General features: G+C 54.7%; 2 protein-coding genes across 7 annotated transcripts in view; both read right to left on the reverse strand.

The window, feature by feature from the left end:
- Nucleotides 1-2,346: 2,346 nt before the first annotated feature.
- On the reverse strand, nucleotides 2,347-16,512 carry LOC102261785 (SEC14-like protein 3). Of its 4 annotated transcripts, XM_005869760.2 has the most exons (13): nucleotides 12,113-12,731; nucleotides 10,402-10,477; nucleotides 10,106-10,149; nucleotides 9,924-9,983; nucleotides 8,770-8,958; nucleotides 7,686-7,781; nucleotides 7,027-7,087; nucleotides 6,063-6,146; nucleotides 5,155-5,261; nucleotides 4,640-4,779; nucleotides 4,446-4,539; nucleotides 4,137-4,212; nucleotides 2,347-2,600 (listed from the first exon to the last, which is right to left on the reverse strand). In XM_005869760.2, the coding sequence occupies exons 1-13, from the start codon at nucleotides 12,164-12,166 to the stop codon at nucleotides 2,479-2,481; spliced, it is 1,203 nt and encodes a 400-aa protein (XP_005869822.1). In that variant the 5' UTR covers nucleotides 12,167-12,731; the 3' UTR covers nucleotides 2,347-2,478. The 4 variants fall into 4 exon arrangements, with proteins under 4 accessions (XP_005869822.1, XP_014398020.1, XP_014398021.1 ...); XM_014542534.1 differs by lacking the exons at nucleotides 4,137-4,212; nucleotides 12,113-12,731 and adding an exon at nucleotides 16,436-16,512 and having other exon boundaries at nucleotides 4,370-4,539; XM_014542535.1 differs by lacking the exons at nucleotides 4,137-4,212; nucleotides 12,113-12,731 and adding an exon at nucleotides 13,906-14,084 and having other exon boundaries at nucleotides 4,370-4,539.
- Nucleotides 16,513-17,776: 1,264 nt separating this feature from the next.
- LOC102261199 (SEC14-like protein 4) overlaps nucleotides 17,777-22,521 on the reverse strand; it is a 9,398-nt gene continuing 4,653 nt past the window's right edge. For all 3 annotated transcript variants that reach the window (XM_014542532.1, XM_005869758.2, XM_014542533.1), the window contains exons 6-12: nucleotides 22,000-22,095; nucleotides 21,634-21,694; nucleotides 20,553-20,636; nucleotides 20,141-20,247; nucleotides 19,936-20,075; nucleotides 19,669-19,838; nucleotides 17,777-17,931 (exon numbers count right to left, since the gene is read on the reverse strand). In XM_014542532.1, the coding sequence (XP_014398018.1) occupies nucleotides 17,792-17,931; nucleotides 19,669-19,838; nucleotides 19,936-20,075; nucleotides 20,141-20,247; nucleotides 20,553-20,636; nucleotides 21,634-21,694; nucleotides 22,000-22,095 (798 nt within the window). In that variant the 3' untranslated portion in view covers nucleotides 17,777-17,791. The remainder of the gene's footprint in view (nucleotides 17,932-19,668; nucleotides 19,839-19,935; nucleotides 20,076-20,140; nucleotides 20,248-20,552; nucleotides 20,637-21,633; nucleotides 21,695-21,999; nucleotides 22,096-22,521) is intronic.

Raw genomic sequence — 22,521 nt, forward strand, 5'->3', positions numbered from 1 at the left:
TGAGAGCTGCATCTACTACTGCTCCTACCTAGAATGTGCCAGGCCCTGTGCTAAGTGCTTCCTGTGATGTGTGTGGCTCACTTACTCCTGGCAAACACATCCATCCTGGTTAGGTCCCTGTTTCCTGGAGTCTGAGTCACTGGCCCAAACTCACACAGAGCATCCCATAGCCTTTGACTTCCCACTGCCTCACCTCACCTTTCCCCCAGCCCAGTACTGACTATTGCCTTCCAGCCCACAGATCCGACTCACAGGCTGAGCTTTGGTCTCCTCACGTACAACTCTACGTAATGATCTCCCGAAGCGGCGTGAGGATTACGGGAGAAATGGCTCTCGAAGGCACTCAGCCAGGGCAGGGGCTCGCGGGGCGAGCTCCACAAACATTGGCTGTCCTTTTTTCTTTCTTTCCTTTAATTTATTTTTTTTTTTAATATATTTTATTGATTTTTTACAGAAAGGAAGGGAGAGAGATAGAGAGTCAGAAACATCGATGAGAGAGAAACATCGATCAGCTGCCTCCTGCACACCCCCTACTGGGGATGTGCCCGCAACCCAGGTACATGCCCCTAACCGGAATCGAACCTGGGACCTTTCAGTCCGCAGGCCGACGCTCTATCCACTGAGCCAAACCGGTTTCGGCCTTTAATTTATTTTTATTGATTTCAGAGAGGAAGGGACAGGAAGAGAGAGAGAGAAACATCAGTGATGAGAGAGAATCATGGATTGGCTGCCTCGTGCCTGCCCCACACTGGGGATCAAGCCCGCAACCCGGGCATGTGCCCTGCCCAGGAATCGAACTGTGACCTCCTGGTTCATAGGTCGACGCTCAGGACCTGGGGCTCAAGCCAGCATGTCTGTGTCCCTGACTCACAGCACAGAGTTCAGGTGGGCGTCAGGGGTCTGTGCTTCCCAGAGGCCGTGCCAGGAGGGGCAGGATGCTGGGCTTCGGGGCACAAGCCCTGCCTGGCCTTCTGCGAATTTCCTTGGACGAGTGGCTTAAGCATTGTGTGTCTCCATTGCTCCAGCTGCCCGATGGGCATAACACCTCCTCTACCCACAGACGATGGGCATAACACCTCCTCTACCCACGTACTCCAGGCCACGTCTACTAGAAGGTCTAGAACAAACAAGCCACTCCTCCTCTCCTTCTTTGTACACGAAGGGCCTTAGAGAAGTGGTATTATGGGGCAATTAAGAGCAATGTCTTTGGAGTAAAGGAAAAGCAAACAAACAAAAAAACCCCACCTTGGGTTTTGGAACCGCTACGGAACAGCTGTGTGATGTTGGGTGAGTGACTTCACCTCTCTGAGCCTTCGTTCCCTTGTCCATCAGGTGGCCGCGATGAACAGCCCCGGGGGAGGCAGGAGAGTGAAACAAGCTAAACTCATAAAGCACTTGGCAGTCTGTGTGGTACACAGAGAGCACTCGCTGAATGATAGCTCTGATATTATTATTATTATTATTTTATCATTATTATCGCCAGACAGCTGCTAGGGTCAGATATGACTTACTTTGTTCCCAGGAAAGTCCCTTTGTTTAAAACACATCTGTAAGTTCCAAGGGAAAGAAATGAGGGTGGGAGTGATGGACGGGGGAGCTCTGCACCCTGAATCAGATAGAGTCTTCATGGGAGCATCGCCTACCGACCCCCAGGGGGCAGCCACTGCCAGAAATCTGGGGGCTGATTGCCTGAGTCTCCAGAATAGTCCATCCCCCTCCAGAGCTCTGCTCCTGTCCAAGGTGCTGAAATCTGCCCGGGTAGGCAGGCGCCTTCCCCTCATGCCCGTCCATGATCACCTGCTCCCTATCTCCATTCAACTTCACAAGGACACACTGTGAAGTTGTACTCCGTACATACATCTGCTATACAGGGAGTAGAAGTAAAAAAAAAATTAGATACATCTCCAACCCAAATTGCTCATAGTTCTTTTTTTTAAATATATTTTTATTGATTTCAGAGAGGAAGGGAGAGGGAAAGAGAGATAAAAATATCAATGATGAGAGAGAATCATGGATTGGCTGCCTCCTGTCTGTCCCCCACTGGGGATCGAGTCTACAACCTAGCCCTGTGCCCTGACCCAGAATTGAACCGTGACCTCCTGGTTCATAGGTCGATGCTCAACCACTGAGCCATGCTGGCCAGGCTCATAGTTCTTAGGAAAGAAATTCAAGCAACTTAGGAGATGTGGGGGCAAAGGGTAGGAGATTGACTTTTCTACTTCTTTCGAGGGTTTCAGTGACCTCTACATCTTGCTTTGACCCTTGCTTCTTTCTCTTCTGCAACATTGGCTTCCTCCAAAGCTGTGTCTCTCATACCTTTCCTGATGTGACCACAGCATCTGAATCTTCCCCCAAAGCGGCTCCTTCTCTACTCATTACTGTCACGCTCAGGAGAACTAATGATCAGTTTCTGGCGGGAGGATAGGAGATATATAGGCAAAGCAGGGGGCCAGAGATCTCTGCGCAGTGACGCAGCACCTAGATGGGGGTGAGCTCCTCGTCGTATTTCTGCATGCCCTTGTCTGGGAGCAGTACCTCCACCGTGAAGCTGATCTTCTTGGTGTGGACAAAGCTATAGGTGTTGTCGAAGCGCAGGACGTCTGGGGGGACAGAGGGACAGACAGGTGGTTGGCCCTAGCTTTACACTCCTGTGTCCCTGCCCCAGCCACGGGGGAGGACTGGCTGTGTTCCCCCTTCCTGTGTTTGCCGAGCCGAGCCAAGTTCCCACCACGAGTGTTTCCTTCCCCATGGGAACGGCCACCCCTGAGCAGGGCCTGTAAACAGACACTGACCTCCTGCTGGCCTGTGTCCAGCCTGGCTTTAGTTGCACAGACTGGCAACCAGAACAATGGCCACGGCATCCCATTGTCTTCACACCTGGACGCTTGCATAATGGGAGCTGGCGGGGGGGCCATCAGAGGCCTCCCGGCCGCTGGGGTTCTGGGCCAAGCCTGCACATACCCTCTGCCTCCCCCACGGGCACCCCAAGAAGCAGGGCTTGTAATCTCTGCTTCACAGGTGAGTGCAAACCAAGGGTCCAGACAGGAAAGACTTTCGCCCAAGGTTACACGGCGAGCACGAGGCTGAGGTGGCATCCTGGCCCCGCAAGCGGCTGTGCGGCTCTGGACAAGCTGACTGGCTTCTCCGAGCCCAGCTTCCTCCTGGGGAGAGTTGCACCTGTCCCGTCATCCCTGGCCTGTGTGCCGGGAACCAAGGTTTCTCAACCCCTGTAGGGTCCATGGGTCCCTGGCTCTTGGTGCACACAGGTGTGGACCAAATGAGCAGCTTCAAACCCTGGCCAGTTTGGCTCAGTGGATAGAGTGTCGGCCCGGCCCCGCACGCGGCTGTGCGGCTCTGGACAAGCTGACTGACTTCTCCGAGCCCAGCTTCCTCCAGGGGAGAGTTGCACCTGTCCCATCCCCCTGGCCTGTGTGCCGGGAACCAAGGTTTCTCAACCCCTGTAGGGTCCGTGGGTCTCTGGCTCTTGGTGCACACAGGTGTGGACCAAATGAGCAGCTTTAAACCCTGGCCAGTTTGGCTCAGTGGATAGAGCGTCGGCCTGCGGACCGAAGGGCGATTCCAATCAAGGAAGGGCATGTACCTTGGTTGCAGGCTCTTCCCAGGCCCGGGCCCTGGTAGGGTCGGTGCAGGAAACAACCAATCAACCAATCAACCAATGGATGTGTTTCTCTCACATCCCAGTTTCTCTCTAAAAGATCAATGGAAAAATATCCTCGGGTGAGGATGAATAAACCCTGGCCAGTTTGGCTCAGTGGATAGAGCGTCGGCCTGCGGACCGAAGGGTCCTGGGTTCGATTCCGGTCAAGGAAGGGCGCATACCTTGGTTGCAGGCTCCTCCCAGGCCCGGGCCCTGGTAGGGGCCGTGCAGGAGGCAACCAGTCAACCAATCAACCAATGGATGTGTTTCTCTCACATCCCTGTTTCTCTCTAAAAGATCAATGGAAAAATATCCTCGGGTGAAGATGAACCAAATGAGCAGCTTTGTGAATGAATGGGGTTAACCTCGGCTGTGTGCCTGGGGCAGTGCCCCTCTGTTTCCTTCTGTTTCCTTCTCTACACCCTGGGACAGGTGACGGCAGCTTCCAGGAGCTGGGTCCGGGCTGGGGTGCACTTACAGACGCCAGCTTCGGAGCAGGTGAGGCTCCCGTCCTCGGGCACCATGTGGGCGTTGTAGCGCTGGGTGGGCAGCACCTCCGTCATCGAACCAAATGAGCAACTTTGTGAATGAATGGCGCTGACCTCGGCTGTGTGCCTGGGGCAGAGGGGCAGCGCCCCTGTTTCCTTCTCTACACCCTGGGACAGGTGATGGCAGCTTCCAGGAGCTGGGTCCCGGCTGGGGCGCACTTACAGACGCCAGCTTCTGAGCAGGTGAGGCTCCCGTCCTCGGGCACCATGTGGGCGTTGTAGCGCTGGGTGGGCAGCACCTCCGTCATCTCCCCCGCCTTCTGCCGCTCCCCCATCTTGGTCTTCAGGAAAATCCCGAAGCCGATGTCCGCCCCATCCGAATAGAACTGCCACCTGGATATAGGTGGGGGACGAGGGACAAGTTACCGCTCAGTCTGAGGGGTCCCCGAGGGGCTAGTCCCCAGCCAGGGGTGGGTCAGTGGCCTGTCCCTACCTGAGGACACAGCCCGGGAACAGGATCTCATACTCCACCTGGTGCGAGGAGCCGCGGCTGATCTGCACGGAGTGCTCATATTGAGTCTTTACCTGGTCCCTCACGTACATGGACTTGGGGATCTCCCCACCGTAGTTGATCTGCGGACATAGGACGGGATGGGCTGGCTCCCAGCTTCCAGCCCTTGCATTGTTCATGCTGGTACATCTGCCCGAGATGCTTTCACCGTTTCCTGGAAGTATTCTGCTCATCCTGTCCTCCCCTGCCCCACCCCTGACCCTCCAGGCTGGGTCAGGGCCTCCTCTGGGAACTTCCTTTTCCAGCTCATCCCTCTGGGCCAAAATGTCCTCATTCCTTGTTCGCCTGCACAGCTGCTGAAAGGCAGGGCTGGGCCTGTGTGGCTCCACACCTTGCTCACAGGGGTCTCTCCATAAACATTTGTGGAATGAATGAGTGGGTGAGAAAGCAATTCAGCTCTACTCCCCTCCCCTCCCTGTCTTAGGGGGTCTCTGTACCTTAGTTAAACATTTAGGGTTCCCATCTGGGTCAGTCATGGTCCCCCCATACTGGACAGGCAGTTCCTCAGGACTGATGAATTTCAGCAAACGTTCTTTCCAGTTGTCTGGGGTCAGAGGCGTTGAAGGACAGTTATTGGGCATGAAGGGAACCTGCCCCCCTCCCCTACCCCCACTCCCACCAGGAGGACCTGAGCTTAGGGAGAAACCACACAGAAGCTCGGCTGCCAGGGCCACTCCCCAGCCTCCCAGGCCTCAGGCTGCAGGAAGAGTCTCCCAGCATCGTGTTGCTATGGAAACATGTTTCCCCTTGGCTGATGGGTTTGCACATTTTTGAGAGTCTCCAGTCATTGAATAAGAGTTCTTTAATTGTCTCACAGAAATGTATCTTCTAGAAATGTACCTTGTTTTTAACTATTCACACCTCTTTATAATCAACTTTTTAAAAAGCTTAACGACCTTTCCCATGACAGCAAATCATTTTTCATGGCTGCCCAATCATTTATCAAGTGCATGCATTATGTACTTATCCAGCCCCTTCTGGCTGAGCCTCCCTTCTCTGAATCACGTCTCCTTTTCCTGCTCTTTTTCCTCATCTTCCTAAGCCCAAATTGCCTTTAGAAGTACTGAGATGATGAGAGTTGAAAGGACACTGAGGCCCATAGCCCAGAGGTTGACTAGCAACCAACTGAAACCAATAAGGAGGAAGGCGTGAAAGCCTTAGTCACCAATAACAGGGAATGAGGCAGAGGTCACTGGGGAGACTCCACAGTGTAAGACCCGCCTCACCCTTGAGAAACAGGAGTCTCTGCCTCTAGGTGATGTGTGGATCTCTGGGTGGAGTGATGGACCCACCTCACACCAAAGCTCATGCACAAAGCTCAGGGGATGCAACTAGGACTACTTACTTCCCAACACTATAATTTTCCTGCGAGTGTCTTCACTTAGGAAGGGCTTCATGAGGTTGTAGCCCACAGGGAACAGTTTGGTGGCTGGAGAGATACAAGCAAAGATAATGGGGAGAAAAGAGTTCCATCAACCCACCCTCTCCATAACAGTCATAGCCAACAATATGGCGGAATCATGAATTACCTCGGCAAACTTCAATGCCCTGCACCTGACAAACCATCCAGCCAACTGGTCAACCAACCAACAAGCAACAACTAACCAACCATTCAATCAGTCATCCAGTCTATCAACCAACCAATCAACCAACCAGTCAACAAAGTTCCAATAAATTAACTGTCTAACTAGCCCACCAACCAATCAGCCAACCTATCTAATAGTCGAACAACCAATTAACACACCAGCTAATCAGCAAACCAACAAGCCAATTAAACAACCAGTTAACTGGCTAGCCAACTAGACAACCAACTAACCAACCAACCAACTAACCAATCAACAACCAATCAACCAGCCAACCATCAAACATCCATCCATCCTTCCCTCCACCCACTCAAATGACAAACACCCAAATACCCAGGGATCATCCACCTGGCCCCAGGCTTCAAGGAGTGGAAAACCCAGCAAGGAAAACAGGATGAATACACACAGGACAACTGGTGGCCCCAGAAGGCAGCAGACAAGAAAGGCCAGAGGCAGTTTAGGAAGGGAGAGATCAATGAGGCAGGAGAGGGAGGGGGAGGGACGAAGGAGGGGGGTCCTGAAAGAGCTGGGGCTGGAGCTGCCTCCTTGTGCGGTGAGGCCAACCACAGAAGCTTCCATGTAGGGAGCACTTGCTCTGTGCCAGGCATTCTAAGTGATTTGCACGCAGCCAAGCAACCCACCTGTCTCCCTGAAACCCAGAGAAGAAGGCGCTATTCTCATCCCCAGGGTACAGATGAGGAAAAAGAAAAGTCACTTGCCGCACACCTTTCAAAATGAACAGGGACTTCAGCGTCTCCGGATAATTCTCTTCAAGGAGGCTAAAGAACTGTGGGACCAAGAAAGACCCCTCAGAGCCCACACCTCATCTTCCCCTACCCCCCCACCCCCCGCCTTTGCAATCCAGAGAGCTGGGGAGCGTTCCCCTCCTTTCCATCACCTCACCTGGCCCTTGGAGGGGAACTTCTCACCTCAGACAATTGCAACCATATCATAATAATCATTTGAAGTAAGATTACAGTAATGATAGTATCGTAATAATAATGACTACCATTTATTACTAGTAAATGTTCAGTATTTGCAAGCGCAGTGCATACACTTTACATATTAACTCGCCAGAGTATCCGTGTATCCCTCCAAAATGCAGACTATCTTTATCCCCAGTAACTTGCTCAATTCAGAGCTGGGGGTGACAGGGCTGGGGAGGCCATGGAGGAAACTGGCTCCTCTTGTCTCCATACAGTGTTGTCCCCGAGCCTGTCCTGTGGGGCCTTCTAGGAAGCATGTCTCTGGGTCCTGAGTCGCATGCTGGGGCCCTGGGAGGCTACCACCTTTGACCAAATCTTGGCTGTGAGTGAGCAGCCAGGTCACAGCAAGCCGAGCTGGTCCTTAAACCACGCAGGGGGGCCGTGGGGCTTTCTCCTCACCTCCTGGTACACTTCCACCAGAGGTTTCCAGAAGTGCTTCAGCCCCAGGCCCTCGCAGTCGAATATCATCACAATAGTATCAATCCTCTTCCCCAGCTGCAAGGATGAGAGCAAGGGCCAGGGCCAGTTCCCAGGCTCAGGGTGCAGGCTCAGGACTTGGGGCACGGTGATGCTAGCATATGACACCTCACGGTTTCTCCCATCCCCCTACTCTGTCCTCAGATGAATGAATGAGCAAGACAGTGCATATATTTATCCATCCATCCATCCATTAACTGATCCATCCATCCATCCATCCATTAACTCATCCATCCATCCATCCATCCATCCATCCATCCATCCATTAACTCATCCATCCATCCATTAACTCATCCATCCATCCATTAATTGACCCATCCACCCATCCATTCATACTGCCATTCATTCATTCATTCATTCATTCCTCCATTTGTCCAGATGATATTTACTGAGCACTTATTGTGTGCCAGATACTGAGAGCATAACACAAAATGCTCAATAACCCACACTGTTGTCTTCAAAGAGTTCACAGTCTGGTTGGGGAGATGGACAAGCCACCAGGTCATCATGGTCCTGAGATGCGTGCTGGGGTGGGACAGCGTGGGAGTTGTGGGAACACACGTTAGCCCAGACGAGGGCCTCAGAGAAGGTGACATCTAAGGTTGAGACCTGAAGCTTAGAAAGGAGAGAGCCAGGGGAAGTGTGGCAGGCAGGTGTGTGTGCTGGGGGTAGTCAGATCCAGATACACAAAACAGGAGGGGCCATGAATCAGCAGGAGTAACAATAACCGGCATGGTTGAGAAAGATGTTAGGCCCTGTGTGCTAGCATTATCTCACCCAATCTTTGCAACCATTATCTATGATGAACCGTTTTCTAGGTGAGGAAACCGACCCAAGAGATGAAGTGACTATTCGAGGCTGCACAGCTGGGAAGTAGCAGAGCTGGGGGTTTGGCCCCAGAGCCCTCCGACCATAATAGTAGAACAGGTGGGTGCTACTCCTGGGACCATGTGCCCTGGCAGCCTCACCCGCCCCAGCTGCCCGCCCCGCTCAGCCCAGGCCTCACCCGCTCCGTCTGCAGCTCACACTGTTGCAGGATGCGCTCACGGTCCCTCATCTTGGCCTTGAGCAGATCCTGCTTGGTGACTGAGAAGAGCAGGCCTTTGGGGTCCAGAGGCCCAGCGATGTCATACCACACGGGGCAGCCGTCACGGTCATAGCCACACAAGCCCCCGGGCATGTATTTCTGCACCACCTGGCATCACACGGAGAGAGACACGGAACTTGGCATGATACACCTCGCCGGGGACCCCCAGGCTAGGTGGCCCTGCGTGCCCCAAGCCTGTACACACTTTTGTCCAGGTGAGAAAACCGAGGGCCTGCAGGGGAGGGCCTTGCTCAGCAGGTACACAGCAAATCCAGGGCCTGGCCCGAGGCCTCTGGGCTCCTTAGTTCTGCCTCTGACATCTCCAACGTCCCTTTTCATGGAGGACGCGTCATGGGAAACATGGATTCTGAAGGTCAACCGACCTGCTTCAAATACAGACACCGCTGCTGCCCTGCTGTGCATCCCTGAGCAAGTGGACCTCCTGACCCCCCTCTGAGCACCATTCCACCTCCTCTGCTGCCAAATGGTTTGGATAGTTCCTCCCTCGTGGGATTGTTGGGGACCGTCCCCAAGATCATGCCGGCAAAGCGCAGTGGCTGGTCTAGAGCTCCTACTCCATCCAGGAAGCTATGGCCATTGCTTTACTAGGATGTCAGCGGTGGGGCTGTCCTCCCGATGCCTTGGGGAGCTCACTGTCCTTCCCACCCGGACAGGATTCTCTGAGCGAGGCCCCAGGGGTGAGGGCGCAGGGCCACAGGCTCACTGTGGTGGTCCAGGGACTCACAGGCCTGAGCTCAAATCCCAGCCCCACCTCGGGGTGGTGGGCCTTTGGGTAAGCGGCTTAATCTTGGCTGGGCCTCAGTGTGCTCGTCTGTAAAATGGGACAATAGGACCCACCCCATAGGGTTGTGATGATCCAATGAACTCACGCAGGTAAAGTCTTGACCCCCAGGCCTGGACCTCATAAGCCCCCAGGAGAGGTACCTGCAGGCCCAGGAGGTTCCACAGGCTCCTCAGGCTCCCCGCCCTCCACTCACGTCCCCAGTGACCCCCAAGGCGGCTTCACAGTATGTTTGGGAAAGACCGGGGTGTGAGGGGAGGTGCCGGCTCACCTCTGGAGGCTGCCAGTCGAGGATGTGGTCAATGTCCATGGCCTTCCGGAACTCCATGTGCTGAAAGGGAGAGCAGTGGTCAGGCTCCCAGCGCCCCGGGGAAGGGGCAGCAGGGGCCGGAGGCGTGCGTGGCCTCCCACGAAGCCCCTCCCCAAATGTCCAGCAGAGGGCGTGGGTCCCACCTTGCGGAGCATGGCCTCTGCTTTCTCCAGGTTGAAGTTCCGAGCTGTGGGGAGATGGAGGAAGGAGTGAGTGGGGAAAAGACTGTCCGGCAGGTGCCTTGTCCTGGTGCTGGCCAGGGGGAGCTGCGGGGGGCCCTGGGTGGGGCCTTCTTCCCTGCCCCCTGCCCTCTCCTGAACCTGGACGTGTGGAGCAGGGGGGTGCTTGGAGCCTGAGGGCCGTGTACCGTCCTGGAGCCTCTGGGACCAGCACCCTCTTGCCGCCCCCTCACCTCGCGCTTCCCCGCCTCTGCCCTCACCTCGGAGCCAGCGCAGAAGGAAATGGTCATCAGGGTTGGGCAGGGCAGGCAACACGTCCTGGACATTCTCTCGGAACTGGGAAGGGAGAAGCGGGTTAAGGTGGTTTTCACGATGAGCCTGGGCCCCCCTAGACTCAGCGATTGTTTTCCTCAACCCGTCCCACAATGACGGAAGGGTGGGAGGACAGAGGAATGGAAGGGACATAGATCACTGGATGGGTGGTTGGATGGATGGGTAGGTGAACAGAAGGAAGGCTTTATGGGTGGGTAAATGGATAGAAAGAAGGATGGATGGATGGATGGATGGATGGATGGATGGATGGAGAGTGGGTGAGTGAATGGGAAAAAAGGAAGGAGAAATCAGTGAATGAGTGGGTGGAGAAAAGGAGAGGTGGGTGGGTGAGTAGAAGGAAGGAGAGTTTGGTGGGTGAATGGATGGAAGGAGGGATGGACAAATGGGTGGTGGGGTGGGACAATGGGTGGAAGAAAGGATAAATGGGTGGGTAAGTGGACTGGAGTATGGATATACAGTAGTCGTCCCTTATCCACGGGGGATACGTTCTAAGACCCTCAGTGGACACCGAAGCCACAGAGAGTACTAAGCGCTATATATGCTATGTTTTTTCCTATTCATACATACCTATGATAAAATGTAATTTATAAATTAGGCACAGTAAGAGACTACCAACAATAACTAATACGAAAACAGAACAATTATAACAATACTAGAGGCCCGGTGCACGAATTCGTGCACAGGTGGGATCACTAGGCCTGGCCGGTGATGGGGGCTGATCAGGGCTGTCTCGCAGGGGAGGGGGAGAGGGGGAAGGAACCACGGGAGGTTGGCTGGCCGCAGGAGGTTGGCTGTGGGAGCACACTGACCACCAGGGGTTGACAGTGGGTAACTGAAAACATGGAAAGCGATACGGTGGATAAGGACAGACTCCTGTATTCTTCACTCCTTCTGTGTGTCAGCCCACCCAGACTCCTGCCTTTTTGTTGTTGTTAGTTTGTGAATCCTCACCAGAGGATATATTTCCATTGTTTTTTTTTAGAGAGAGTGGAAGGGAGAGGCAGAGAGAGAGAGAAACATCGATGTGAGAGAGATACGTTGACTGGTTGCCTCCCACGTGAGGATTGAGCCTGCAACTGAGGTATGTGCCCTTGACCGGAATCGAACCTGGGACCCTTCAGTCCAAAGGCCAATGCTCTGTCCACTGAGCCAAACTGGCTAGAGCTCTCCTGCCTTTTTAAAAAGTCCTGTCTTCTACAAAACCATGGGTAAGGATCATGTACCCTCCTTCCCCCCTGCCCTGTCTCCCTGGCTCTCACACACCGGTCACCTCTCAGGGTCCTGGGAGGGGTGGGAACCGTAGGAGGACACCACCAGCACCCTTCAGCTCCCACCTGAGGGGCCTGGGAGGGTGGGGAAGGGGGCGGCTTTCAGAGAAAGCTCTGGGTCTGGCTCCTGAACGAGAAGAGGTCAGGCTTGAGCTGGTCCCCCCACTACTGACCGGACGTAGTGCTGGTCCCTCAACCCCTTCCCCGGAAAGGGCTGATGTCACTGTGAAACCTGACCTTGGGAGAGGTGACAGCGGAGAGACAATGTCAAGGACATGCTGAGCCAACAGAGTAAGGCAGGGTGGCAGCCACCGCCCCTCCTCTGCCCCCCAACCCTTCTCCCTGGGGCTGCAGGGCGAGGGACTCTCACCTTGGCCAGGGTCTCTGCCTGCTTGGGGCTCAGGTCTCCGACTCGGCCGCTCATGGTGCTGGGCGAGCTGGAGGAGGAGGGACCACTGTAGGCAGCGGCCAAGCCTGGTCTGGAGCCCTGAGCCAGCCGGCCTTTTGCCCCTTTGCTGGGTGTGGCTCCAGGCACCTCCTCCCCGGACAACTGTCGAGTGGCACCTTACATAATTGGGATTAAGTGAGGTCCCGTGTTTGGCTCTGGGCCAGGTCTGAGGGGCAGGCAGGCACGGAGCCTGGGAGGGAACGAGGCCGGCCTCCTGGGGCCTGGGAATCGAGGCTGGGCCCTACAGAACCCCCTTCCGTGTTCCCAGGCCTCCAGGGGCCACTGTCCCAGAGGAAGAGGGGGACTTCAGGGCGAGTGGGACCCGCACACTTTCTCTTCCAGCCTCAGTTTCCCCGTGTCACTGATGAAGGGACTCCACACGCAGGGTCCTGCAGGTCGCCACCAGCCCAGCTCTGGCAGGTAGGGGTCAGGGACGTGGTCAGTTTAGTAGGCGGTTCATTCCCTTTGTCTGGGTAGGAAGCTCATGTCCTTTTGCAACAAGAAGAGACAGGCTCGCCCTGACCGGTTTGGCTCAGTGGATAGAGCGTCGGCCTGCAGACTGAAGGGTCCCGGGTTCGATTCCAGACAAGGGCATGTACCTTGGTTGCGGGCACATCCCCAGTAGGGGGTGTGCAGGAGGCAGCTGATGGATGTTTCTCTCTCATCGATGTTTCTAACTCTCTATCCCTCTCCCTTCCTCTCTGTAAAAAAATCTATAAAATACATTAAAAAAAAAAGAAGAGACAGGCTGGGGCAGAATTCAAGTGTCCTTGCTGACGGCTTGTTCTCTCCAAAGGGCCGATGCTACGGTTCCTGGTGTCTTTCAAATTCCATCTTGCCGTGCTGGCCCTGTGCCTCAGCGTGGGGAGGGGCTGAGTGCTCCCCACCCTGCAGCCCTCTCTTCTCTTCCCTGAGGCCTCGTCCAGAATCCCGCATCCTGGGCCCTAACGCAGAGGTGGGGCAGGTGGGTGGCCTTGGGGGTGGAGGGAGGGAGGTGTTTCTTGGGATTTTAAACCGAGGGTGCAGCTCCCGCTCGCCCTGACCAGTGAGGGGTGCCCACCATCTGTGCGAGGTGATGGAAAAGCCCAGAAGGGTCCCTGTCCTTTGATTTCTGTCGCGCTGCCTGATCTTCTACCATCACAAGTGCCCGCAAGGCCTGGCCCTGCTCCCCACTCGCCCATAAGACGTTCCTTTTTTTAAAAAAAATGCTGCCCTGACCGGTTTGGCTCAGTGGATGGAGCATCGGCCTGCGGACTGAAGGGTCCAAGGTTCGATTCCAGTCAAGGGCATGTACCTTGGTTGCGGGCACATCCCCAGTGGGGGGTGTGCAGGAGGCGGCTGATTGGTGTTTCTCTCTTATATATATATTATATGTTTTTACATTTATATATATATATATATATATATGTTTTTATTGATTTTTTTAGAGAGAGGAGGAGAGAAGATAGAAACATCAATGAGAGAGAAGCAGTAATCAGCTGCCTCGTGCACACCCCCTCCTGGAGATCTGGGGATCGAGCCCACAACCTGAGCGGATGCCCTGACCAGGAATTGAACCAGGAACCTTCCTGGTGCCTGAGGCGACGCTCAACCCACTGAGCCCCGCCGGCCGGGCTAGAGGCCTCCCTTTTACGATGACATCTCAGAGGGACCCTGCCTCATTTATAGAATAGGGGGTGGGTGGGGAGAGTCAACGCTTGCCCTGTCCTCCTTACGTGGTTGGAGGGAAGAGCTAACGAGCCATGCAGACTGTCCAGGGTTGTACCCGTCTAAGGGATCACTCTCCTTCAGCCGTCAGAAGCAGAGGCCACATTGTCAACGACTGCCCGTCAGGAATGCATCAGCTTGAGCCCTGGCTGGTGTGGCTCAGCGGATAGAGCATCGGCCTGTGGACTGAAGGATCCCAGGTTCGCTTCCCGGTCAGGGCACTTGCCCGGGTTTCGGGCTCCATCCCCAGTGGGGGACCCATCAGTGATTCTCTCTTATCATTGATGTTTCTATCTCTCCCTCTCCCTTCCCCTCTGAGATCAATAAAAATATATTTTTAAAAAAATAATGCATCAGCCTGAGACCACAGCACGTCCCTGTGGCCACATCTTCCAGGCCTTGAGGCTGCCACCTGGGCTGAAACCACCCCTGGGCTGGCCTCGGCCCCAATAGCTGGGTTCGCCCAGGTCCCCTACCCCTCGGGCATCCTGCCCCCATCCCCCCCACCACCACCACCTCTGGGCTCTCTCGGGCCCTTTAGGCTGGCGGATGTGAGTAGTGCTGGACACCTCCCTTGCTCTGGGCCCTGATAGAGGTGGGTCGAGAGGAGGAGGGGCCCACGGTGGCATCTCCATCTGTGTGGGGTGCCTGCCCACACACTCAGGGGCGGTTAGATAACCCTCCACACCCCGTCCCTCCCCACTTCACATTCCAGCCTCTTTCTGCACGGCCTCGGCTGCCCTCCACGCCCACTTCCTGCCGAAGGCAGCAGAGATTGGGTTCCCGCTGCCCTCTCCCAGCCTAATCCTGCCCGTTTCTCACCTGTCTCCTTTGTCTCCTTTCTCGCCCTAATCCCTCTCATGGGATGTGCCCCAACTACTTCTGGGGACCTCAGAGGCTGGGCAGGTAGAGCCAGGGGGAGGGTTTGGGGGTCCTTTCAGCAGCTGTGGCCTTTCAGAGACACCCCTACAAAGTGCTTTTCCTGGCTCATAGGTTGACGCTCAACCACTGAGCCTCACTTTTTGCCTCTTATTCATCTTTATCCCTACAGCTTCATCTTCCACTTATCATCTCAATACTCTGCTGACCAATTAGTAGCTCTACACTCATATATATGTTTCTCCCTCTCTCGGACCTTCCACTTCTTCGACCATCTGACCGTCTGACTCTGGACCCATAGCCAAGCCCTGCCTTCCCTGGGAGAGCTCACCCTTGTGCCTGATACCTAGTGCTCAATAAAGGGTCTAAAGCAAGCATGTCAAACTCAAAGGCTAACACGGGCCAAATAAATGAGGCATGAGGTCCACGGGCCACGAGTTTGACATGCTTGGTCTAAATCATGGTGGTGGGGCCTCCAGGCTGCAGGGTGTCTGGAGGCCGCGGAATTAATCTCCCTCCCCCGAAGCAAAGCCCCTGGCAGAGGAGAACCCCCACCCCCACCCATGGGACACATCTTCTCAAGTAAGTCCCCAGGTTGTGTTTAGCTCCTCTTTGCCAAGCTCTCAGGGGGCCATGGCGACAACCAGGACATAAGCAAACAGCTGCAGGAGGTAGACAGGGCCGCCCACGCCACACCCTGGAACCGCTCTTTCCGGGAGGTCACTGATCGATGTTTCTGTGGAAACATAACCTTTTCTGTTCTCTTGTGCACACCCTGAAGAGCGGCCTTGCTGGATCGTACGGTCACTCTATGCGTATCCTTTTGAGGAGCAGCCCAACTGTTTCCCAGAGCGGCCGCGCCATGTTACACCCCCGCCCGCTAGCAATGGGCGAGGGTTCTGATTTCTTCACTCCCTCACCTACATTTATTGTCTGTTTTCTTTTTAAAATAAGTCTTTATTGATTTCAGAGAGGAAGGGAGAGGGAAAGAGAGATAGAAGCATCAATTGATGAGAGAGAATCATGGATTGGCTGCCTCCTGCACATCCCCCACTGGGGATCAAGCCCGCAACCTGGGCATGTGCCCTGACCGGGAATCGAACCTGGGACCCTTCCGTCTGCAGGCCGACGCTCTATCCACTGAGCCACACCAGCCAGGACTTGTCTGTTTTCTTGACAGGTGAGGCCAGGTATTTCCCAACACCTCATCCTATAAGTGCCGCGCGCTAACCGATTGCACCACTGGAGCTCCATCAACACCTCATCTTGAGTAAGAGTTTTGACCTGCGGCCTCTTGCCAAGATCTTGCCATTCTTTCCTGACAAACAGACTCTGTTGCATAACCTGCATCATAACAGGGTTGCATTAGCAACTAAGCGTCCCCAGTCGCTCAAAAGTAACACACATCAGTCAGCTGTCACCCACGTGTCACCCAAGAGCCCTCCTGGCTCTCCTCCAGCCTCAGACCCCACAGCCTCCCCCACCCCATTCCTGTCTGGGAGGCCCCCCTCCCCCCACACACACACATGCTTCAGCTCTCCCTTCAGGGGTCCCTCCCGTGGGCAAAGCACATCCGATCCCCCATCGGGTTTCTTTGCTGGATGCTCCCCCAGAATTTGGCTCCTGCCCCTCCCAGTGCACCCGTGATGACATGCTCACTTGGTGATGGATCATCAGTCACTTCTGCCTCTTCTAACACAGGCACCCTTCCTGCCAGTGGGGTCCGGCCAGCCCAGTAGCCTGGTGCGCCCGGGGCCTGCAGTGCCTGGCGCTGGACGGACGCTCCATAAACATTGATGAATAAATGGATGAACAAGGAAACAAACCTGGGCCAGCCAGTGCCTCTCAGAGCTATTTCCTTTTTTGAAAAAATATATCTTTATTGATTTCAGAGAGGACGGGAGAAGGAGAGAGAGAGAGAGACATCAATGATGAGAGAGAGTCATGGATCGGCTGCCTCCTGCATACCCCACACTGGGGATCAAGCCCGCAACCCAGGCCTGTGCCCTGACCGGGAATCGAACCGTGAACTCCTGGTTTATAGGTCGATGCTCAACCACTGAGCCACCGCGGCCGGGCTAAACCCCTTGATTTTAGGCAGGGGATTGTGAAGGTGGAAGTCACCTATTGTGAGCCTCCGTCATAGCAACAGGTGGGCCCAGCAAAACCTGGCAAAGGGTCCCCCCAACCCCGGTCACGGGGCCCTCTCTAGCCTGCCAAGGGCAGTGGGAATGGCTCTGGGATGCCCTAGGGCCCCGGGGTTCTCCAGATGTGGCTGCATCTGGGAGGCTGCTCAGAGGGTAACCGCGTCGGGCCACCAGGTGGTGGCAAAGCCCGCTGTGAGATGGGGGAGCAGCCCTGGAACACCATGTCCCGTGGTTTCTGCCTGACCCCAGCCCCGGGCCATCTCCCCGACGCAGGCACAGCAGTCTCTCTTCTTACCAAACCACGCACACTCCCTGGCAGACGAGGAGTGCCTCACGCACGGGCGCTGGCCTTTTGCTTCATTTAGCTGGTCTGCTCCTCGTGGCGTCGGAGCTCCTGTGCAGACTCTCAAGCCTCCAGCTGGCCCTGCCCGTCCCCCTGAGCCGTTCCCGGCAGAGAACGCGGCCTCCCTGCTCTTAGGGCCTGAAGCTGTGCTCCCTGCGAGGCCTGGGGCTCAGGCCGCCAAGCCCGGGCGCCAGGTGTGGGGGGTCCTGGGACAGGTGGGCGTTGTCAGGAGGGACTCGGGGCAGCTCTGCAGGCGGAATCCTTCCTCAGTGGATGCTGGTTTATCCCCAGCCTTTGCAGACAGGTAATCAGATGCCCGTCGGGATCCTCAGGGTGGTCTACGCGCTGGGTGTCCCCCTCCTGCTTGAGCCCTGGGCCAGGTGTGCCAGGAGGAGCTGAGATGGTGATGGGAGGTGAGTGCCCTCTGGGTCGCCTCCAGCAGCACCCTGCCTGGGGGGGGGGCAGGGGACAGGGAGCGGGGTGCAGAGGGGGATGGAGAACCCAGGCGCAGAGGCAGCAGGGTCTTCATTGTGCCGGGGATGGTTTTGTCGCCTCGAGACCCTGGATTTTCTCCTGGGAGGCCCTGTCGGGGAGCAGCACCTCCACGGTGTAGCTGACCTTCTTGGTGTGAATCAGGCTGTAGGTGTTGTCGAAGCGCAGGACGTCTGCCAGGACGGAGAGGGAAGCCATCAGGCAGCTCTACCCGACCCCTCTGCAGACCCGGTGCCCTGGGGGACTGGCCGCCCAGGACTATGGATGGGGCTGGAGGGTCAGCCACTGCCCAGCCCCCAGCCCATGGCTCCCAGCCATCCATCGCTTTGGATGAGGCTTGTGCTCATTAAAGAATTAGGAATAGCCTGGCTGGCATGGCTCAGTGGTGGAGTGGCGACCTCTGAACCAGAAGGTCATGGTTCGATTCCCGGTCAGGGCACATGCCCAGGTTGCAGGCTCGATCCCCAGTAGGGGGCATGCAAGAGGCAGCCGATCAACGATTCTCTCTCATTCACTGATGTTTCCATCTCTCTCTCCCTCTCCTTTCCTCCCTGAAATATTTATTTTATTTTAAATATATTTTATTGATTTTTTACAGAGAGGAAGGGAGAGGGATAGAGAGTTAGAAACATCGATGAGAGAGAAACTTTCGGCGACCCTGTGACTTTCAGCATAGTAATCCATGTAATATTTATCAATCAAAAAGAGTTCACTGGTATGTCAGATTCTTCACACTCTGACCAAATAGTTTCACCCAAAGTCCAGATATGATATTATGCTATTACTATTCTTTTAAATTAAGAGAGAAAAAAATAAAAGAAAGGAAGAGTTCAATTCTCCCCTTTATGTTTCAGGCATATATTTGTCTTCCTCTGTAATTTGACTCCACTTTTCAGGCATACTACTTTTAAGTGGTTACAATTACGTTAGTTTGATTTAATATTTTAACCTCAGTTTTATTTATAAGATTCAGATAAGAATAGCCCCCATGTGACAGGGTTGCTGTGAAGAATAAATGAAATAAATTATGTATTAAAAGCTCAAAGTCTGGCTCATAGTAATTGCATTCTATCAGATACTCTTTTTAAAAATGTAAAATAACTCACGTTTAGCTTAATATATATAGTTGGATAGATAGAAAAATAAATATAGCAATATGAATACAATATAAATGTGTTAGTGTGCATTAAATATTACCTAGCGCTGCCCTCTGGAAGGTCTAGAAGAAATGACACCTCAAGAACACTGAGCACTTTCAGTGGATGGACTTGGTTTCTAAATATAATTTTGTGATAAAGGAACAAGAGATGTTAGAGAAATGGCTGATTGTAGACTTTGAGCAAGAAAAATACAAGATAAGCCTGAAACAGCAGGTAGTGCCAGGAAGTAACTTACAGGGGAAAGGCGTTAGAGACAGGAAAGGCAGTGTTAGGGAAAGGGGGTCCATGGGAGAGAAAGACATACATAATGGGCGGAGACAGCGCCAAGCCGCCAGATTGCTCATCTTTCATTCACAGAGGACAGGGGAATGTGACAAGACAAGGGGAAGAGGAAGAGGGGAGCACTGGGTAAGCTTTTTTTTTTTAAATATATTTTATTGATTTTTTACAGAGAGGAAGGGAGAGGGATAGAGAGTTAGAAACATCGATGAGAGAGAAACATCGATCAGCTGCCTCCTGCACACCTACTGGGGATGTGCCTGCAACCAAGGTACATGCCCTTGACCGGAATCGAACCTGGGACCCTTCAGTCCGCAGGCCGACGCTCTATCCACTGAGCCAAACCGGTTAGGGCTGAAATATTTTTTTTTAAAAAGGCAGAGAGAGAGAGAAGCCAGACTGGCCACCCATGTCAGCCCATCCCTTCGCCAGGAGGAAGCAAACGGCCCTGGTGGACCCTACGGCTCTTACAGACTCCGGCCTGGAGGCAGGTGAGGCTCCCGTCCTCGGGAACCAGGTGGGCGTTGTAGCGCTCGCTGGGCAGCACCTCCGTCATCTCCCCCACCCGCTGCCGCTCCCCCTTCTTGGTCTTCAGGAAAACTCCGAAGCCGATGTCCGCCCCCTCCGATTCAAACTGCCACCTGCAGGGGACAGGGCGCCGCTGATGGCCACCTGAGGCCCGGGCTCCAGGCTCCTCCCAGCTGTGCCCAGGTGTCAGTGGCCACCGTCCGTCCCTACCTGAGCACACAGCCCGGGAACAGAATCTCAAACTCCACCTGCAGGGAGGAGCCGCGGCCCACGGTCGCCGTGTGCTCATACTGCACCCTCACCTGGTTGTGCAGGTAGTAGCTCTTGGGCACTTGGCCTCCGTAGTTGATCTGTGGGTGAGGGTGGGTGAGTGGCATCACCACCCTCACTCCCCATCCCCTGGGCACCCCCATACCTTGGTCAGGCACTTGGGGTTGCCATCGGGGTCGGTCAAGGTCCCCCCAAATTCCACAGGTAGCTGGTCGGGGCTGATGAACTTTGGCAGCTCTTGCTTCCAGTTGCCTGAGGGAGCAAGAGGGGGGCTTGACAGAAGGCAGAGGGGGCCAAGCCCTGGGAGGGACCCTGGTGTGCCCTTGGCTCGCTCCCCTGGGTGCCTACTCCTGAGAGCACCCGAGAGCGTGGCATGGCCACCCAGGCTGGCGTCCAGGCCCAAAGCCTCGTCTGAGTGTGCAAAGGCCAGTGGAGTCAGGCCGGGGTCAGTGCCTGGGTGAAGAGGATGGGCCAGAGAGAAATGGGGGCGTGAGCACTGACCTCTGCTCCCCGGGCAGACGGGGAGACGGGCACAGCCAGGAGGCCACGTCACTCACCTCCCAGAATCACTATCTTCCGTCGAGTCTCCTCACTCATGAACGACTTGACCAAGTTGAAGGCCACAGGGAACAGCTTGGGGGCTGAAACACAGGAAACTGCCTTGGGAAACTGACCCAGCGAGGACTTGGGATTAGATGTAAAGTCCCCCTCGAGGGCGTGGGCCGGACAGGAATTAGATCTAGATTCTGACTCTTTGTGCTGTGTGACCTTCAGCTAGTTACTCACCCTCTCTGAGCTTTAGTGCTATTAACTGTAACTACATAAAATGGAGATTCCACTTAACAGCGTGTGCATAACACTTGGCACCGTGCCTGGCTCGCGATACGTGGCTGGCTTCCCTGTTCAGCTGTAGGGCTTCAGGAGTGTTGATTCCCCAGTGGCCGCCTCTTCTTTTTCACACTCAAGGTTTTCCCAGGTTGCCTTGGACTCCTCTTGGGTGCAAGTAGGTGGGGCATCTGCCTTAGGCCTCACGTCCCATCTGCATCACTCACACTTACTAGGACCTTTCTGTGGGTCAGGCTCTGTACTTATGCCTTCTCCACAGACTGTCTCACTTCACCTCACAGCTGTCTCATGGGGAAGGTGCCATCGCATCCCCATTTTACAGAATGGGAAAACTGAGGCTCAAGAGGTTCCTCAGGCTTGCTCAAAGTCACAGAGCTAGCTAGATTGGAAGCCAAATCATCTGACCCAGAGCACATACGATGACACCCCCCCCCCCACTATGTGGCTGTCACAGACACGGACCATTCCCGCCCAAAGTGTGTCCACCGATCCGTGTGGCCCATAGACCATCTGTTACCAGTGCACACACCCAGATAAGTAAAGAAAATAACAGCAAACATTTAGAAACTTACGACGTATTTGACATTGCTGCACGGGCTTTTGTATATCCCCAAAATATCAGCCTGGGAAGCACTGAGCTAAAACACCCACACATCAAAAAAAACCAACAAACCAACAACAAAAAACACCCATTCTTCACAAAGGATGGTTTCAGAATCCCTGAACGTGGTGGCTGACCCACGGCCCACCCCCCATTCTCCACTCCTTCCCCGCTGCCCCATTAATCCTCACCTCGAACAATAAGTAAATTCTTCAGTGTCTCAGGATAATTTGCTTCCATGATGGCGAAAAACTGTGAAGGCAAGAAGAGTCGGGTTGAGGCCACACTCCAACATTCCTGCCTGGATGGGTGGCCTCTGAGGCTGCGGAGGCAAGAGCCCCCCTCCCCCTGTCCCCTGGCCCACCCCGCCTTCCCATGAGCACCCACCCCGTCCTCTGTGAGAATCCTGCTCCTCTTTCTCCTTGCAGGAGGTACCTCAGGTCGGCGTCACTGACTGCTCGGTGGGACCCCTGGGGGCGGGGGTGCCCCTCCTCCATGGACTGAAGCTGCTGTGGGCAGTGGCTCCCTATTGGCCTCGAGCCAGCTGCTTACCTTACCTGCTGGTAGACCTCCACAGCTGGCTTCCACAGGTGTTGCAGGCCCAGCCCCTCCATGTCAAACACCATCAGCACCGTCTCGATCTTCCTGCCCAGCTGCGTGGGACGGAGCAGGTACATAGGTCGGACGGGAGATGCAGGCCACAGAGACCTGGGCGTGGCTCCGACCTTCCTGCCACCCCCACCCCTGGCTGCCCGCAGTGTTTGCCAAGCAGATGCACCTGCCTCGGCTCTGAGAAGATGCCGCATGTAAGCCCTGCAATGAGTTCGCTGTGCAATTAACAATCTCCGTTCCTTATTCATTGGGCACCTTTAGATACAGTAGTAGATACCACGTTGACCAGCGTCTGCAGCGCTATGCTGTTGGCAGGCTGTGTGGCCTTGAGTTCATAGGTCGACCCTCAACCACTGAGCCACACCGGCTGGGCCCGGTGCCACCTTTTATTTATTTATCTATTTATTTTTTAAAAATATATTTTATTGATTTTTTACAGAGAGGAAAGGAGAGGGATAGAGAGTTAG

The sequence above is a fragment of the Myotis brandtii genome, unplaced genomic scaffold (assembly GCF_000412655.1).
Source record: "Myotis brandtii unplaced genomic scaffold, ASM41265v1 scaffold303, whole genome shotgun sequence".
Classification (NCBI taxonomy): Eukaryota; Metazoa; Chordata; class Mammalia; order Chiroptera; family Vespertilionidae; genus Myotis; species Myotis brandtii.

Bases quoted from the DNA above. Each gene is read 5' to 3' on its own strand.
- LOC102261785 (XM_005869760.2), bottom strand. From the start codon at position 12,166: ATGAGCGGCCGAGTCGGAGACCTGAGCCCCAAGCAGGCAGAGACCCTG. The intron at 9,984-10,105 runs GTGGGACCCACG...TCTCCCTTTCAG, and splicing joins CAGAGGCCATGCTCCGCAAG to CACATGGAGTTCCGGAAGGC. The intron at 6,147-7,026 runs GTGTGCGGCAAG...GTATCTCTCCAG, and splicing joins GTCCCTGTTCATTTTGAAAG to CCACCAAACTGTTCCCTGTG.